The following is a 17,237-nucleotide window of genomic DNA, read 5'->3' on the forward strand; positions in this document are numbered from 1 at the left end:
TAATGGCACAAAAAAAAACCAGTATACAGAATACAAAATCAAATTTTTATTTGAGATTTTTGTAACATTTCACTTGATACATACAAATATTATCACTTCTTAATTGAATCAATTTACATAAAAATACAATCCTACTAAACTACATTTTTACTTTAAAAACGATTCAACATCTTGTAACTGCAAAAGCCATTTTCGGAGCAGTTTTGAAAATTTGAAAAAATTATTTACTTAAGCAAAATTATTCAGAATTTTATTAAACATACTAGGTGCACAATACGAATAGAACCGCTTAACATTTTGGTTGAGGTGTCACAGTACGGTTATGGTAACTTAATCTTACTGAATATGCTCTTGTATTAACTGGACTGTAACCACACCTTCCAAAGAAAATTCTCAACACGCGATATATAAAAATGTACCTTAAAGGAAGAATATTCAAGTTGCTGAAATAATGGCAAAGAAGGTTCAAACCTTCTAGAACCAGTTATAATTCTAATTACTTTTTTCTGTGCTACTACTATTGGACTAATTGGTGAAAAACAAAGTACCTCCCCAACAAGAAATACCATACTGTAGTTTACTGTGAACAATTGAATAATAAACTGTGGACATATTTATGTTTCAAAAAATAAAACTTCCTCAGAGCTGAATTTAAATACTTTTTTAAATTGCTTATATGCACTCTCCAATTAAAATTTTCATCAAAATGTACACCTAAATATTTAATATTGTTTACTTGTTCAATCCTAACACAGTTATCACAAAAACTTATATGTTCCTAATACAGTTTTTGCATTTGAAATAAATGCCATCAAAATTTTCTCTACTGTATTTAAGAGTAAAACGCATAAACTTGGTTTTTGTGCTCAGCGCCATTTTGTTAACAGTAAACCATTGTTTAAACTTGTTTAAATCTTCCTGTATTTCATGTAATAATAATGTAGAATTTTAAACAAAGCGCAGTATCATCTGCAAAACAAGTTAAGTTTCCCAAAAAGCTTCCAGAACACAAATTATTAATATACACCAAAAATAATATAGGACCCAACACAGAGCCTTTGGTAATCATACTTTTTGTATTAAAGGTAAATGTTGTAAAATTTTGTCATGTTTATCTTTTTTGTATTTAACTTTTCTACAAAAATGTTTTTAAAAAAACTTGTAATCACTGAGGCGAATAAAGCATTCACTATAACTAGTTAATAATTGGTTGATATTATATGTAAACTGTAAAACAAGCTAACTCATTTCTTACATTTTAAGTCTAAAAAATAGTAATATATATTGGGAAGAACTTACATGGGTCAATGGTCTGTGTGTAGGCTCCAGTTGTAAAACATTTGGAAGTTAATATTTACAATAGAAATTGTTTTATAATTATATAAAGGTTATAGATTTTTTTTAACCAACTGGATGGTAGTGATAACTACCAAAGGCTATCTATGAGTACTCGATAGTACAATGATAGTGATACAAGGTGTTCAGAAAGTAAGTACTATTGAAAAAATAAACGAGTAAAATAATTTTTTGGCACAATTTTATTTCTACATGAAAGCCTAAACCTTAAACTATTTTTCGACATAGTTTCCACTGATGTTCAAACACTTGTTGTAAAAAAAACACCTTTCCGATCCCAAAAGACAGTGCACATGAATTTTTTGTGCAGAGATTGTCGTCATGAATTTTTGTTTCTTCAGGGATTGCGTGTCACCACTCCATTGACTGATGTTTAGATTCCAGTGTGACATGATAGACCCAAGTAAGGAAGAACAACAAAACTAGAGCACCAAACAAGCCTCCTGTAATGGCGCCATAAATACTCGCTATGGGCGTTTGAAGAAGTATGGTAAAGACGGATGAGAACAAAGGAACACCTGTTATGTATCGGTACTCCCCAGATGTTCGGTTTGCATGTTGCCAGACTGTAAAAAAAGATAACAATAGTGATTTGTCCTGCAATCTAGACAACTATTAGGGCCTTTCGATACATAACACGTAGTTTGCGATATGTATCGCTATGGCTGTTAAACGGAATTCTATGCGTGCGGATTAAATCGCTTATGGCGTGTTTGAATTTTCAAAGATGCAGTTTTGTTAAAAAGCACCTAAAAAGATACCTTTTTCGTTGTTATTAACATACAATTTGAAGTTATTGTTTGTAAATTATTTGCTTTATTTGTCTAAGCACAGAAATAGAAAAGCTAAATTTTAATGCGACTCCCATATTTGTAGCTTTACTGGTTAGTTTGTGGTTAACTTTCAAACTAGGGTATCTAAACTGTTTGATCAGAGAGTAACAATTTATCTTGTTGTTGTAATGGATTATGAGTAGTTCAGTTTTATGAATGATGTAAACACATTTGACTTCATGATTAATCAATCCACTTGAGATTTGAAACTCAATCTCATAGTCATGTGAAAGACAAAGTATCACTTTACTGGTGATTTAAAAATGGTATGATATGGTAAATGATCAGTGATTCAGATGTTAAAAATAATATAAAGTGATTGTGATTTCCTATGAGAAAACATCCTTAAGATGATATTGCGTTATTATTTATATTTGTATATTCATAATTTGATAATTCCTATCAAACACATAAGATAATATTGTTTTCATTGTAAAATGAATGACTTATCTTTCCATACAAACACTTATATGGCCAAGGTATTGAAAAAGAAAGCCGTGTGCAATTATAACAACCTGTCCCTCTTTATAATATAATAGATATGGTTGAATAACATAGAGTAGAATTATAAGTTGCAAATCTCTTTGGACTTCACCAAACCTAAAAAATGTGTAACATTGTCACAAAAATAAGTTTATTATAAAAAAATAATTAAAACTAAATGCCAAGGTATAATATATTATTTAAATATTAATCTACAGTATAATAAGTTTATGTGAGTAGTATGTCTTACTTACTTTAAAATGTCATATAATTCTAATTTTTAGTTACTTAAAAGAGTTTGTTAAAAATCATGTCACCTAAGGACACAATATTAGGACACGGATATTATATAATTTATACTATGCCTAGGAAACATTCACTCTTTTTTATATCTAGTCTTTAACTCTTTGTTGGAAGTTTGTTTTTGATGAGGGAAGGATTGTCAAGTAAACAAGATAAATCTGTATTGATAATAGAGTTCAACAAATCTCAAAATTGATTTTGAATCTGCTAATTTTAGAATTGATGACTGATTAAAATATGGCTTAACATGATCCCTTTGATGTAAATCAACAGAAAGCGAAATCAAACATGCAACCACCAGTAAACAACATAACCATAACAATGTAAATAATGTCTTTAGTACATAAAGGAAATCAATATGAAAGATATCAATCATCTGTAGATAAACTCTCTAAAAGAGTCATGGGTGCACTATGGATACTTTTGTTGCCAAATCAGTGGTTCTTTTTGAGTTTTATTTTTTAACAGACTACATAATATTAGTAATTTTTCTTATATGCAATTTTGGCCGATCCAAAGAGAATTCAGATACATCAAGTGTGAGTTTATAGGCTACTACACTACTGTAGCTGTTTTAGTCATGTACAGTGTTTTTATGCTTTTGTTCTAATATATAAGAAGTATATGTTTCAAATGACTTAGAAACTGAAAGAAAACTTGTTTGTAGGAATCAGCAAACTCTGCAGTTCTAGGAGCTGCATATCAAGCCAAGCATGGACTGCTGCATGGTACAGGAAGTAACATCACAAAATGCCTGCCCCAGCCCGCCCTGGCTTGTAGTCCTTATACGGATGCTGATCAGGTACTACTAAAATTACTCTTCATAACATAACTCATCAGGTGTTTCAACACATCAGGCACTGAACGTTTTAGTAAATATTCAATTGGGATTGTAAAGGTATTTTGTTAAATACAAAATAAACATTAATTTGTTTGCTTACAGTTAGTTTTTACTATTACATTTTAATCATAAACAGAATTATAACTTACAGCAAGTTATCACATTCACTGCGGGTGACGAGCATGCTCGTCATGCGAAAATGGCGCGCCGGGCGGTGGACGAGCGCCCATAAATTTTACGTAAAATTCTATTCTCGAAAACTAGAAGCTTTTTCTCATCCTTCTTATTTAGCCTCCACGTTTCGGATCCGTACAAAAGCACTGGACATATAATTGTTTTGTATATTCTAGTTTTAGTTTTGTGAGAGAGAGATTTGGTTGAAAGTACAGTAGAACTCTGATTATCTGAACCCCTATTATCCGAATCCCCAATTATCCGAATCACGATTCGGTGAAATTATGTAAAATTTGAAAGTCATCAAATAACAGTGACGGCGCCCGCCCGATGAAACGTGCCATGACGTAGACAGGGGCAGGAGCCCGTGCGCCAGGCGTATGTGCCGTTACCGTGGTAACGTGACTCCCGCATGCTATATTTAGAACACCCCGCCCTTCCACCTGCACATCGACTGCAGTCTCGCCGCCCGCCCGGTCAGTGCGCTTGAGCCGTATGCCAGTTCCGTTCGTGTGTGTATTTAGCAGTCGAATTGCGTTGTACCTTGAGAGTTGCATTGATGTGTGCTCATGTTTATTACTGTACTCTATAGTATTAAAATAACAACGTTTTCAATGGACTTTTGTTTATTTAATGTAAAATACTCCTTTTTTGCATAATTTCCATGCTAAATCCAACTATCCGAATTTTTGCATATCCGAATCGGCCTGATCCCCAATTAATTCGGATAATCGGAGTTCTACTGTATCCTATTGCATGCATATGCACATCTATTTGCTGAGTTGATCCTATTTTGTATCTCTGGTTCATCTGTGTTTTTATTTGATATTGTGACCCCAAGGTACTTAAAGTTCTCCACTTGTTCGAAAACATGCCCATCAATTTGTAGGGGTCCTCCTCTTTGATTTTGATTCCTTCTAAAGTGCATATATTTAGTTTTTGCATCATTCGTCTTCAACCCCACTTTCTCTGCCTCACTCATAAATAGTCCAGTTAGTGACCTCAAATCATCTACATTTTCTGCAAACTTACTTGATACTTGAAGTCTTCATCGATGACTGGAATTCCAGATAGATTGCGTCAGTTTGGTTGATCCCGGAAGGTGGGACTAGAAGAGTGGCGTCGCATCCAGCTCAGTGAGTGAATAGAGAGGCCTTTCTATTAATTTGTTGTAGATTTCACTTCTGAACTTTAAACTGTTCAACGCTTTTTTCTCTTCAGGTAGGCTGTTAAAGAGTTTCAATGCTGCTACGGGGAAACACTTTTGGGACTTTGACAGTCTACATTTCGGGATGTTCAACGCTTTTGCTCCTCTGGTGTTGTAGTTGTGAACGTCTTGTCTTTGGGTAAAATTTTGCTGGTTATTTTTTACGTACAACAACGAGTTTAAAACGTACTGCCCAAATACTGTCAAAATTCCCAGTCGTCTGAAGATCGGACGACAGTGGTCCAGGTGTTTGGCAGATGTTAGGGTGCGCATAGCCTTCTTCTGGAGCAGCAATACCTCACCACACATAGGGGCATGTCCCCAGAGAAGCAATCCGTAGGACAGGTGGCTGTGAAAAAGTGCATGGTACACAATTTCAAGGTATTTCTCCGTAATTACATGTTTGAGTTTCCAGAGAAGGAAAACTACCCTGGAGAGCTTTGTGCAGATTTGCGTTATATGCTGATTCCAATCCAGCTTAGGATCAAGCCAAAAACCAAGCAGCTTAACAGCCTCCACATTATCTTCCGGATTTGTCCGCTTCAAAGTGCACAAGATCTGCTGGGTTTTATCTTCGTTTAATTTCAGCTTGTTTGCTGCAAACCACATTTTTGCCACAGACAGCAGATCTTCGGCATCTCTGAGAACTTCATCCATGCATCCCCCTCTTGAGACCAGTGTGGTATCATCAGCAAAAAGTAATGCCTGGCCGTTTAGTCTGAGGTCGTTGACCAGGATGATGAACAGCAATGGTCCCAGTACGGAGCCCTGTGGGACGCCGTGCATAATTTCCCTGCTGCTAGATATTGCGCCACCGATGGAGACTATCTGGCGTCTGTTTTCCAAGTAGTTTTCCAGGGTCTGTAGAGCAATTTCCCTTATTCCATACTTCTTCATCTTATCAAGTAGGATTCTATGAGGCACACAGTCGAAAGCCTTACTCAGATCGCATAGCGTTAAGGCCAGCGAATCCCCATCCTCAAAGGCCCTGATAATTTGCGCACACAAAGACAGAAGAGCAGTGGTGGTGGAGTGGTCTCTTCTGAAGCCATGTTGGTGATCTCCCAACAGAAGGTGAGATTCAAAGAAATTTGTCAATTGAGTTTTTAGAATTGTTTCTAGCACCTTAGACATTATCGGGAGGACAGAGATAGGCCTGTAGTTTGCAATGTCTTCTGCATTTCCCTTTTTAAAGATAGGCACAGTACGTGCAACTTTCAATTTGGCAGGAAAAACACCCTGTCTAAGGCAGCTGTTTATAGCTGTACACAGAGGAACCGCCACAGTATCAATCACCGCCTTTAATACCTTGCATGACACTCCGTAGATGTCAGGGCTACTTGATGCTTTGAAGTTTTTAACAATTTTGACTACCTCTGATGGGGTCACCTCTTTCCATTGGCTCAGGCAAGGGCCCTGGCCATGCTCGGAATTTATAGTTCTAAAATTTAACGGGTCCTGTACTCCAGCTGGTATGCTTGACACAATTTCTTCTACAGTGTCGACAAAAAAGTTGTTAAAGGAGTCTGGACTCGAAGAACTGACAACTTTAGGCTTTTTAGATCTAGAGTCGTTAACCACTTCCCAAGCAGCCTTGCAGGGGTTTGGGGAATTTTCAATGAACTGTACATTGTGGGCCCTTTTTGCGTCAGTAACCTTCGACCTGTAGAGTCTGTTTGTTCTAAGATAGGTCGAGTAGAGTTTGATTTGTTCCTCCACTGACTTGGCAGATTTGTAGCGATCATGAACTGCAACCACAAGAGACTTAAGGTGACGCAATTTCGGCGTGTACCATGTTTTGTCCACAATTTTGGCAGTAGGCCTAGTTCTTTTACTCTTAACTCCACTAAGTGTTTTAGCTGGGAAGAGATTGTCAAATTCAAACATGAATGAGGTGAAGAATGAATTGAAACAGGATTCCGGTTCCAGAACAGTAGATTCAGGCATTTCCTTCCTCCAGTCCAGTTGTCCTAATTGCCAAGATAACAGGGGTAGCTGGTCATCTTTGACTGTCCTTTTAATAAAATTGTAGTCTTCATGCCATGAAGGAGGAGTTTTACCTTCAGATGTGGCTGAGCACGGATAGTTTAAGTCCATCACAACTGCGTCATGGTCAGCGACCATAGGGGTTACAACTGAGACATTATAGTCCCATGAGTCAATATTTGTAGCCATAGTGTCGAGACAAGAGTGACCTCTGGTAGGGAGCCTATTTGCCACAAATAGACCTTGGCTAAGCAGTAAGTTTGTGAAGCGTCTTTCCTCGGTGGATGGGGTTTCCAGATGTATATTGAAATCTCCGCAGACCACAATCTTCTTTTTTCTAAGAGAGAGATAACTCAAACAGTCCTCCAGTCGTTCTAAGAATTCAATGAAATTTCCATCCGGAGAACGGTACACCGACATCACGATAACAGAGCTATCCAAGAGCTCCACTGCCGCCAATTCCAGGGTTAATTCTTCACAAAATTGTAAAACATTTATTTCTTTATGTTTAACTGAGGAGTGTACATACACTGCAGAACCTCCATGTTTGCAGGCTTGACGGCAGTACACGCTAGCCAACGTTAAATTACAGAGTCTATTGTATAGCTCATACTCACATTCCCGCAGCCAGTGCTCGGTAACACATAAAACATTAGGATCTAAGTCCTCAATAAATAATGACAGAACATTTAGTTTGGTTTTCATACATTGAACATTTAATGTAGCTATAGCTAGGGTACTATTTACAGTTTCTAAAGGCCTAGGTAACGGGTGTGTTTTTGGCTTAGAGTTTTGTAAGCCTACGCCTTGCCCTAACTCATGAGAGGTTTTGGCGTTCTTAGGAATAAAAAACGCTTGAGCGTGACATTTTTAGGCCAACGGGAGCCATCCATAACTGTATCCTTGTGTAGAAACTCTACACCTAATTTGAAGCTTTCGTTTACTCCTTTACTCTCCAATTTATCAACACTAAAAGCCATATTCGGAAAGGTTTTACTAACAAAGTCCTTTATATCTTCCTCTTTTGTTCCTTTGGCTACCTTTCCTAAATGGAACCATGCCTTCTTAGCTCCGAAGAACTTAGCAAGGTCAGGTGAGCTGGCAGTACCAACAAGGATTTTGTTTTTCTGTGGTCTCGAGCCTTTAGAGCTGTTTTTGGACTTCGGTTTGTCATCCTTATGTAGGCTATTTGTTTCTACATTAGGCCTAGTGTGAGACTTTTCATTGAGTCGTGGGTGGTTTTGTGACACTGGTTGATTTAAGTTAGGCCTATTAGATTCTGGTTGAGCAGTAGGACCTAGGCCTATATTAACATTAATTTCATTCCTTTCAACAGAAAGGTCGTCAATTTGATCAGAGCTAATTGAGTTTTCACTAGGTTCATGAAATGATAGGCCTGTTTGTGCACTCGACTCCCGTTTATCAGAGCCTAGTCTAGGCCTATTACAGCTTTGGTCTACTTCTTTTTTAGTGTTTTAGTGCTGTGCCTATTTACTTTCGAGGCCGATTTAGATTTAGCTGTATTTCTTTTTAGAATCTCCGACATAAGCGGCGTCTTGATTTTCGAAAGTTTATCCACTTCAGATTTTTCGACCTGAGATTTGTTGAGGTTAGCGGCATGGTTTGTCGGGGTTACGTATCTCGGTTCCGAGCCCGCTGAGCTACTCGCTGGGGAGTTCGGTTCCGAGCGATTTGTTCCAGACTCTGGATCCCGCGATTTCACGGTTCCGAAGCATTTTTCCATTAGATGACTTAATTGGGCACTGATTTCCCTGTTTTCTTCTCCAAGCTTTTGTATTTTCTCTGACATCACTAGGTTAATTTTATTTATTTCACTAAGATCTGACACAACACTATTTAGTACCGTCGAACTATCACCAGCGATCACAGACAGAAATATGACAACATCATCTGCAAAAGCCAGGATGTTTAGTTTAGCTCCAACTTCCACCCCTAAATCCCTCTCTGCTACACTCTGAAGTGCTTCTTCCATGGCAATATTAAATAAGATTGGAGAAAGACCATCTCCTTGCCTGACTCCTGAGTTTATCCCAAAAGGTACACAGTCCCGACCATTAATTCTTACTGAGCCTCTTGACTCTGTGACACTCATCTTAACTAAGTTTATTAATTTTCTCGGGATGCCAAATTTATCTAGTTGTGTCCACAACTCCTTTCTGATTATGCTATCGTATGCTTTTTGAAAGTCAACAAATATGGCAAAAAATTCTTTATTATATTCCCAGTATTTAGCTAATATTTCTTTGAAAATGAAAATCTGATTTGTGGTTGATCTGCCCTTTATGAACCCTGCCTGTTCTTCCCTGATTATTTCATTTGTATAATGTTCAAGTCGGTTTAAAACAATTTTGGATAAAACTTTATATGGGATGCTGAGTAGTGAGATGCCTCTGTAGTTACCACACTCTTCTTTTTCACCCTTCTTGTGTATAGGTATTATTATTGCTTCTTGCCATTCAGCTGGCATTTCTTCTTTCTCCCAAATACGAAGTATTAGTTTCCATAGATTTTCCACTATTATTTCTCCTCCTTTCTTCAAGAATTCTGCTGTTATTTCATCCTTCCCAGGAGCTTTGTTGGTCTTTAGCGCTTTGACTGCATCCTTTACTTCTTCTATGGTTGGTGGTTCTATATTTAGTTGAACATGATAGTATTCACCAACTTGCTCTTCGTCCCTAGTTTGGTCCTCTACATTTAGTAGCTCGCAAAAGTACTCTCTCCATCTTTCTATAACTTTCGTACTTTCTGTCACCAACTCTCCATTTCTGTTTTTTACCCCATATGGGTATGGGGTAAAACCTCTTTTGAAGAATCTTATTTTCCTATAGAAGTCCTTTGCGTTATTTGCTGTATTATCTTCCTCAGCCTTGTCAAGCAATCTATGCAGATACAGTCTTTTTTTCTGCCTCAGCAACTTGTTTGCCTCCCTATTTGCTTCATTATAGCTTTCTCTATCCTCTACCCTGTTACTATTCATCCACGTTATTTTCCTTTTAACTCGGTCTTTCAGAGCTTGCTCGCATTCCTGATCAAACCATGGTTTTTTGTTTCTCTTCTTCCTACTACCACATACCTCTTCTGCTGTGTTCAGAACTACTTCCTTAAAATTAGACCATTTGGCATCTACCGTTTCATTGTTCTCCATGTCTTCCAGGGCCTTAAATCTATTCTCCAGTTTCAGTTTGAATTCATCAGCAATATTCTTAAGCTCAAGTCTACCCACTTCTATTCTTCTTTCTTGCCTTACTTCCTTTCTTCTCTGGATTGCTATTCGCTGACACACTTTGACTAAAACTAATGAGTGGTCAGTTCCACATTCCGCTCCCCTGATGCTTCGAACATCAGTTATACTACTTTTGTGCCTTTGGTCTGTGATCACGTGGTCAATTTGGTTTTTTGTTGTTCCACCAGGTGATGTCCATGTATATTTGTGTATATCTTTTCTTGGGAACATCGTGCTAACTATTTTATATTCATTTGCAATTGCAAAACTTGCCAGTCTGGTTCCATTGTCGTTTGATTCTTGGTGCAGGCTCTCTTTTCCAATAGCAGGTCTCCAGACTTCTTCTCTTCCTACTTTGGCATTTGCGTCCCCTAAAATAATCTTCATATCATAACTTGGTAACCTACCCACCAGTTCGTCCAGAAGACCATGTGTACAGTCTTAACTAAAGTACAGTCTTAAAACTAAAATATTTTATTTGCTATCATAAGGTTTGAAAGTATGGAAAAACATTATACTCTAATATATATTTTACTAATATTTACTATGTTTTACCAGTTATTATAAAAAGACTAACAAAATCACAAAGTCACTACTTTTAACTTGCTGAGCATTTTTTTAAGTACCTGTAACTTAAAAACCCAAAAGAAATATGCCCTCTTACAAAACAGTGAGATTTTTGCGCTTTGACAGCATACGGACATGTGTGACTTTATAGTAACTGAGCCGTGCTCACACCGACACTCGGCCGACTCACGTGTTGGGCGAGGTGCAGGTATGTGTGTCCCGACCTTTAAACGAATACAAGTTAACCTTTTACCAGTTTTATTATTGTACCTAAAATTATGTTGTTTTGCCGAATTTGTGTTTTTTTTTTACAGAAACAGGTTTGTAGATTTTAGATGTATACTGTTTTATGTAAAAAGTTATTTTTAGTGTATTTTAAAATTTTTGTATACATTGTCCACTGTCATTTTGACTATCCATGTCCGTGTCACCATCACGCAAACAAAGCCAATTGGCCATTTGTGTGTAGGATATTTCCATGTTATAATAAACACTAATAATACCATAAAATACTCCAAGACGGGTGACATGCAACAACAACGCGCAATAGCTGTCTGCACTGTGCGACTATAGTGAACTCATTAAGGTGCAAACACCTCATAACAGAGGACCAAGGAAGTGCTGGCATCTAGTAGAAAACACCAGAACTACTTGCATGACGTGCAGTTGTCATATAAATCTTCTTCTAACACTATAGCGTTATGTAATATTACGTCAGTAACTCACTTACACAATCGCTATGAACATAATATTATGTCAAAAGCCGTGAAGGGGCTAATATATTAAATTTATAAAAATCTGTATTGTTTAAAACAATAATACACATGACTAAGATTTAGTTTTGAAATAAAATAATAAATTAAATTATTAACCTGACTAAACTTTTCCAGGTATACAGGCCTATGATGGAAAGGTACTGCAAATTCATACAAGAGATTCAGAAATCCATATAATTTTGAGGCTCGTCCAATGACATGCTTCTAACATAAGAGTGCCTGCCTTCACACAAATACCATTGTTAAGTTATAAGTAAACTTAGGATTGACAATCCAGAGCTTCTTAGTAAATAAGTTACTTGATGTGATTTTGAATCTTGTAGTTTTAAGATTTAGCTATATTATTAGCTATATACATATAAAACAAAAGTAATATTTACACATTTTTTACAAAAATCTCAGTAAAAATATCATTCATTAGTTTAATTTATATTTTTACTTGTTTCTCGTCAGTTGAGTTGTGGTTTAATTGTCCATTACTATACTTGTCTATAGTAATTAATGAAAACATTAATGAGTTATGTTTTCAGAGGTTAACCCAATTTATGTATTTTTATTTTTTGTGTTACTGTACGAAGACCAAATTCCCAGTGCATAAAAAATGAATAGGAAAATCAGTAGAGTTACCTTGAAAACTTCCTTCTAGGGCCCTCTGATTTGAAAGGAACAAATAAAGACCTATCAAAGTACACATTTAGAAACTTCATAGGAGGTATGTTTTAAGTTGTTCAATGGAAAATTGATTGGTTTGAAGCATCAATTTCATACCATGGAAGGTTGACACGTGACAACTATGAAAAGTTTATTTTTTTGTTGGGAAGCTTTATATGGGGTTTATCTGTGGAAGAAGAGGTAGAATTTTGTGTCTCCTTCCACTTTGAGGCTCTGTGCAACGGTCTTGCCAGACGTACCACGACCTCTGCACTATTTATAACTGTATCTTGAAAACAGTCAATTGCAATGGAAATTTTGTTATGCACTGGAAGTTTGGTTAACTACTTACTTTCATTAAATTGTAAAATCATACACTTTGTTCATTAATATAAGAACAAAATAAAAATACATAAATGTTATTGACCTCTGAGAAAATAACTCATTGATGTTTTCATAGTTACTGAAAGCTACTAATGTAATTAGTTATTAAAAAATTAAATATTATTTTAATTGTTGAAATGCTTTGTAAGAACTTTTGATGTTTTTACAAGCATTGCCTTCACAAAAACACCATTGTTAAGTTAAAACTAGACTTAAGATTGACCATCAAGGCTCCTTAGTAAATAGTCTTGTAGTTATAAGATTTTACTATTTCATTAGTTCTCGATCTACCAAAAGTAATGTTTACACATTTTTTACTGATACGGGTTACAAGTTATTTTTTTAAAAACTCACTTGGTACACAAACCTAGATAACAAAATATGGCAACAATTTGACTAAAAATATGAAAACTGAAAATGTGATTGAATTGTATATTTGATATTTTTACTTGTTTCTTGACAAGTAAGTTGTTTAATTGTCTATTAAAATAGTTGCCTTTACTACCTTAAGAGGTAGTAGTATTAGTGCCTTAAGAGGTTAATAACATTTGTTTTTGTTTTTTTTTCTGTTATTGAACAAAGTCTATGACTTTACAATTTAAGGAAAGTAGGTAGTTAACGAAACTTTCTGTGCATACCAACATTTCCATTACAATTGGCTGTTTTCAAGATACAGTTATAAATAGTGCAGAGGTCGAGGTACTTCTGGCAAGACCGTTGCACAGAGTCTCGAAGTGGAAGGAGACACAAAATTCTACCTCCTCTGCCACAGATAAACCCCATATAAAGCTTCCCAACAAAAAAATAAACTTTTCATAGTTATCACGTGTCAACCTTCCATGGTATGAAGTTGATGCTTCAAACCAATCAATTTTCCATTGAACAACTTAAAACATACCTCCTATGAAGTTTCTAAATGTGTACTTTGATAGGTCTTTATTTGTTCCTTTCAAATCAGAGGGCCCTAGAAGGAAGTTTTCAAGGTAACTCTACTGATTTTCCTATTCATTTTTTATGCACGTTAGGCCCGGCCGCTGCGTGACGAGCCCAGCTCGTCAGTGATCCGCAATGGGTTAATGTGATTGCATTTTCAAAGAGAAAGCATATCGAAAGTAACAACACTTGTTATTTCAACATCGTGGCAAGTCAAACCAGTTAGTTTATTGTGGATTTTACTATGTGGTTAATTCCAGTTTTATAATATCATATGACCCTTTAGTACTTCATCACAAGTGCTATTACTAAGAAAGCTGTGAACTTTGACTGTGGAGTTGCTCTACATTGAACTAAAATAGTGTTACTGAAAACAAATACACGTATGAGCTATTGGTAATTATAATTAACAGCCACAGATAAAAATCTTGTATTATTGGCTATGATTGCTGAGTATTTTCATATGTTTTGGTTTTATAAAAGTTACTGTACATATCTCTCAATCAGCGAATTATAATATTCTGAGCTTCAGATGAATAGTCCTTTAACGACATCTGTGGCTTGCCAATACATTTAGGTGCACAGCGAATAAAAGCAGGTTGGAAACTTTTCAAAAACTCACTCCATAATAACATACATGTACCCAAGTTTTAAAATATGATGTTGTATACTGCCTGTGAAACCTTTGTATTAATTATATTTTAAGTGCAATAATTAAATGATTCCTGTTATACATTCCATTAACATATAATTTTTCATCACTATGTGCCTTGTTAGATTATAATTATTAGCCATTGTTTGGCGGTGTAAAAATCCACATAAGTGAAGTATTTTATCTTGGTTTGTTACATGAAATGCATTAAATTCATTTTGTTATGTTGATAACCTAGTGCAATATTGACTAAATGTGTACTTATTTAATTGTTTAACTAGTAATTTATTGTTGCTTTTATTAACAAACCAAAGATTCACATTCGTTTAATTACATATACACCACATAATGTTGAGGTATAGTTTTAAGAATGGTTTTGTTTATGTTACACACTTTATAAAGTTTTTTTAGGATTGTTGCACTTTACTTTTAACCAAATGTAAAATATAAACTTTTATTGCAATCATTCGCTGCTTCTTTTTTAATTTTACCTTAATATAACTTTCTATTAGTCAATAACCTCGGTATGCCTTGACATTAAAGCCCATGTGCCTCCAAACGCTGAGTTGTGTTTTGATTTTAAGGTTTAAAGGTTAATTCAATTTAAAGGTTTTACAACCCCTTCCACAGGAAAGCTGAAGGTATTTCAAAGTTTCATCAAAGAAACTGAGGAACAGCCTATATCAGTGGATGAAATAAAAATGACTACGGTTTTTAAAGAGTTCCATAATGATGATTCCATTGCTTTCGCTCACAGTATATCAGCAGATCTTGAAAGTGACAGAAATATGACTGCTGGTGTGGCGGTAGCCTTCAGGGAAGAATTTGGTAGGCCAAAACGTACGGATGTAATAAGCAATCACTTAGCTTATCAAAAAGCATTGGGCGGCGCCAGTGTATACAGCTTGATTACAAAGTTAAAATACAATGATAAACCAACTACTTTGGACTATGATCTGGCATTTGAACAGCTGACGGAAGATTTTAAAAGAAGAGGTCTAAAAAAGCTTGTTTGCTCTGCCATTGGGTGTGTCAGGGATCTGATTTCTCCAAATCAGTTTATATCAAACTTAACTAAATTTCAACATGCTACTGGTGCAACCATAAAAATAGTGACCTACCCTCAATATTCTAAAAGGACTCTGTGGAATGGACTATCACATCACTCTTTTGTTAGGCATCTTAAAAACATCATCCTTGTTCAACACCTTCAGAACACTTCACCTGTCAGTGACCAAGACCGAACTTTAATCCCTGCCTCACCAGCCCTAATCGATGACTCCTTAGACTCTGAACCCACATCTCATCCACATTCTGAAGAGCAAACTTCAATCAATCAACAGGACACTGCTTTTTTAAGGGATCTAAGCCTGTTTCCACCATTGTAACAGACTTGGAAAATATTTCAGACAGCCCTCAAATTAAATGCTCCATATTCCACCAAAATATCCAACACCTAAGTTCAAAAATTGAAATTTTAAAACTAAATTTGATTGAAATAAAACCTGACGTCTTAGCTCTGTCAGAGCATAAAATGTCTGAACCGGAGCTTTCTTTATTACATATTCCTGAATACCAGTTAAACTCCTATTTTACAAGATCTTCCTTTTCAGGGGGCGGAGTAATGATTTTAGTACATAAAAATATTAAATGCAAAAGAGTTTTAATGCCTTCTGTTCAATCATTATTAATCGAAAAAGAATTTGAGTGCTGTCTGTCTGAAATTTCTTTGCCTAATTTTACATTTGTTTTAGGATGTATCTATAGATCACCCTTACAAAACCTTGTTGACGGATTTCTGTCTAAATTTGAAGCAATGTGTAGTATCTTAACCCATAAGTACAAACATATAATTTTAGTAGGAGATTATAACATTAATATTTTAAAAAGGGATAGACTATATTACAAATTTATTAGTATTTTGAAATTATATAACTTAACCTACAGAGTTAACTTTCCAACTCGAGTATATATGGGGGCAGAGAGTGCTATTGACAATATTGTAAGTAACATTAAAGATAAAGAATGTAAGGTAACAGGGCTAATAACACATATCTCAGACCATGATGCTCAACTCTTTGAAATATTTGGTTTAGTAAACAATAGTAGGAAAATCTTAAAGAAATACTGTAGGAAATTTACACAGAATAATATGGACCTTTTCTTGAATAATCTGTATGGAGAGTCTTCTTGGTTGAATGTTTATCAGGCACCAGTAGATTCTAAGTATAATCAATTTTCTGATACCTTTTTTTACCATTTTAACAACTGTTTTCCCAAAATTATTACTTCGTTGAGGGAAGGTGATACAAACCAATGGATGACAGATGAGATAAGATTAAAAAAGGATAACATCTTTCAGTTAGAAAAAAGGTTTAGACAAAATAAAGATGAAAAATTAAAGATAGTTATTAAAAACCAGAAAAAGGATTTAAAATCATGCATAGAGAGGGACAAAAAAAAATTCTTTGACAGTAAAATTAAAAATTTTGGAAATAGCGCTAAAATTGTATGGGACTTAATAAAATTACAAGTAAAAAAACAATCAAATCAAAATTCAAACATTAAAATTGACTATAATGGTAAAACAATAGCTGATCCTATCGAAATAAGTAATACGTTTAATAATTTTTTTGTTTCAGTAGTTGATCATTTAGTACTACCTAAAATCGATAAGGATAATAAAAAGTGTAATTTTTATGATCCTGTAAAAAACAGATTCAAGTTTAGCTCAGTAAGTGAAAAAGAACTAGTAAAATTAATAAATTCTTTTGAAAATAAACTATCAACAGGTCATGATGATATTTCAATCAATATTATTAAACAAATTTTGCCTACAATAATAAA

The 17,237-nt window shown here is 35.2% G+C and overlaps 1 protein-coding gene across 2 annotated transcripts in view; it reads left to right on the top strand.

Moving 5' to 3' along the window:
• Window positions 1–14,856, top strand: part of LOC124368908 — a 77,941-nt gene extending 63,085 nt beyond the window's left edge. For both annotated transcript variants that reach the window (XM_046826435.1, XM_046826436.1), the window contains exons 13-14: window positions 3,643–3,777; window positions 11,885–14,856. In XM_046826435.1, the coding sequence (XP_046682391.1) occupies window positions 3,643–3,777; window positions 11,885–11,947 (198 nt within the window). In that variant the 3' untranslated portion in view covers window positions 11,948–14,856. The remainder of the gene's footprint in view (window positions 1–3,642; window positions 3,778–11,884) is intronic.
• The last annotated feature ends 2,381 nt before the right edge of the window (window positions 14,857–17,237 follow it).

This window comes from Homalodisca vitripennis, chromosome X (assembly GCF_021130785.1).
Source record: "Homalodisca vitripennis isolate AUS2020 chromosome X, UT_GWSS_2.1, whole genome shotgun sequence".
Lineage (NCBI taxonomy): Eukaryota > Metazoa > Arthropoda > Insecta > Hemiptera > Cicadellidae > Homalodisca > Homalodisca vitripennis.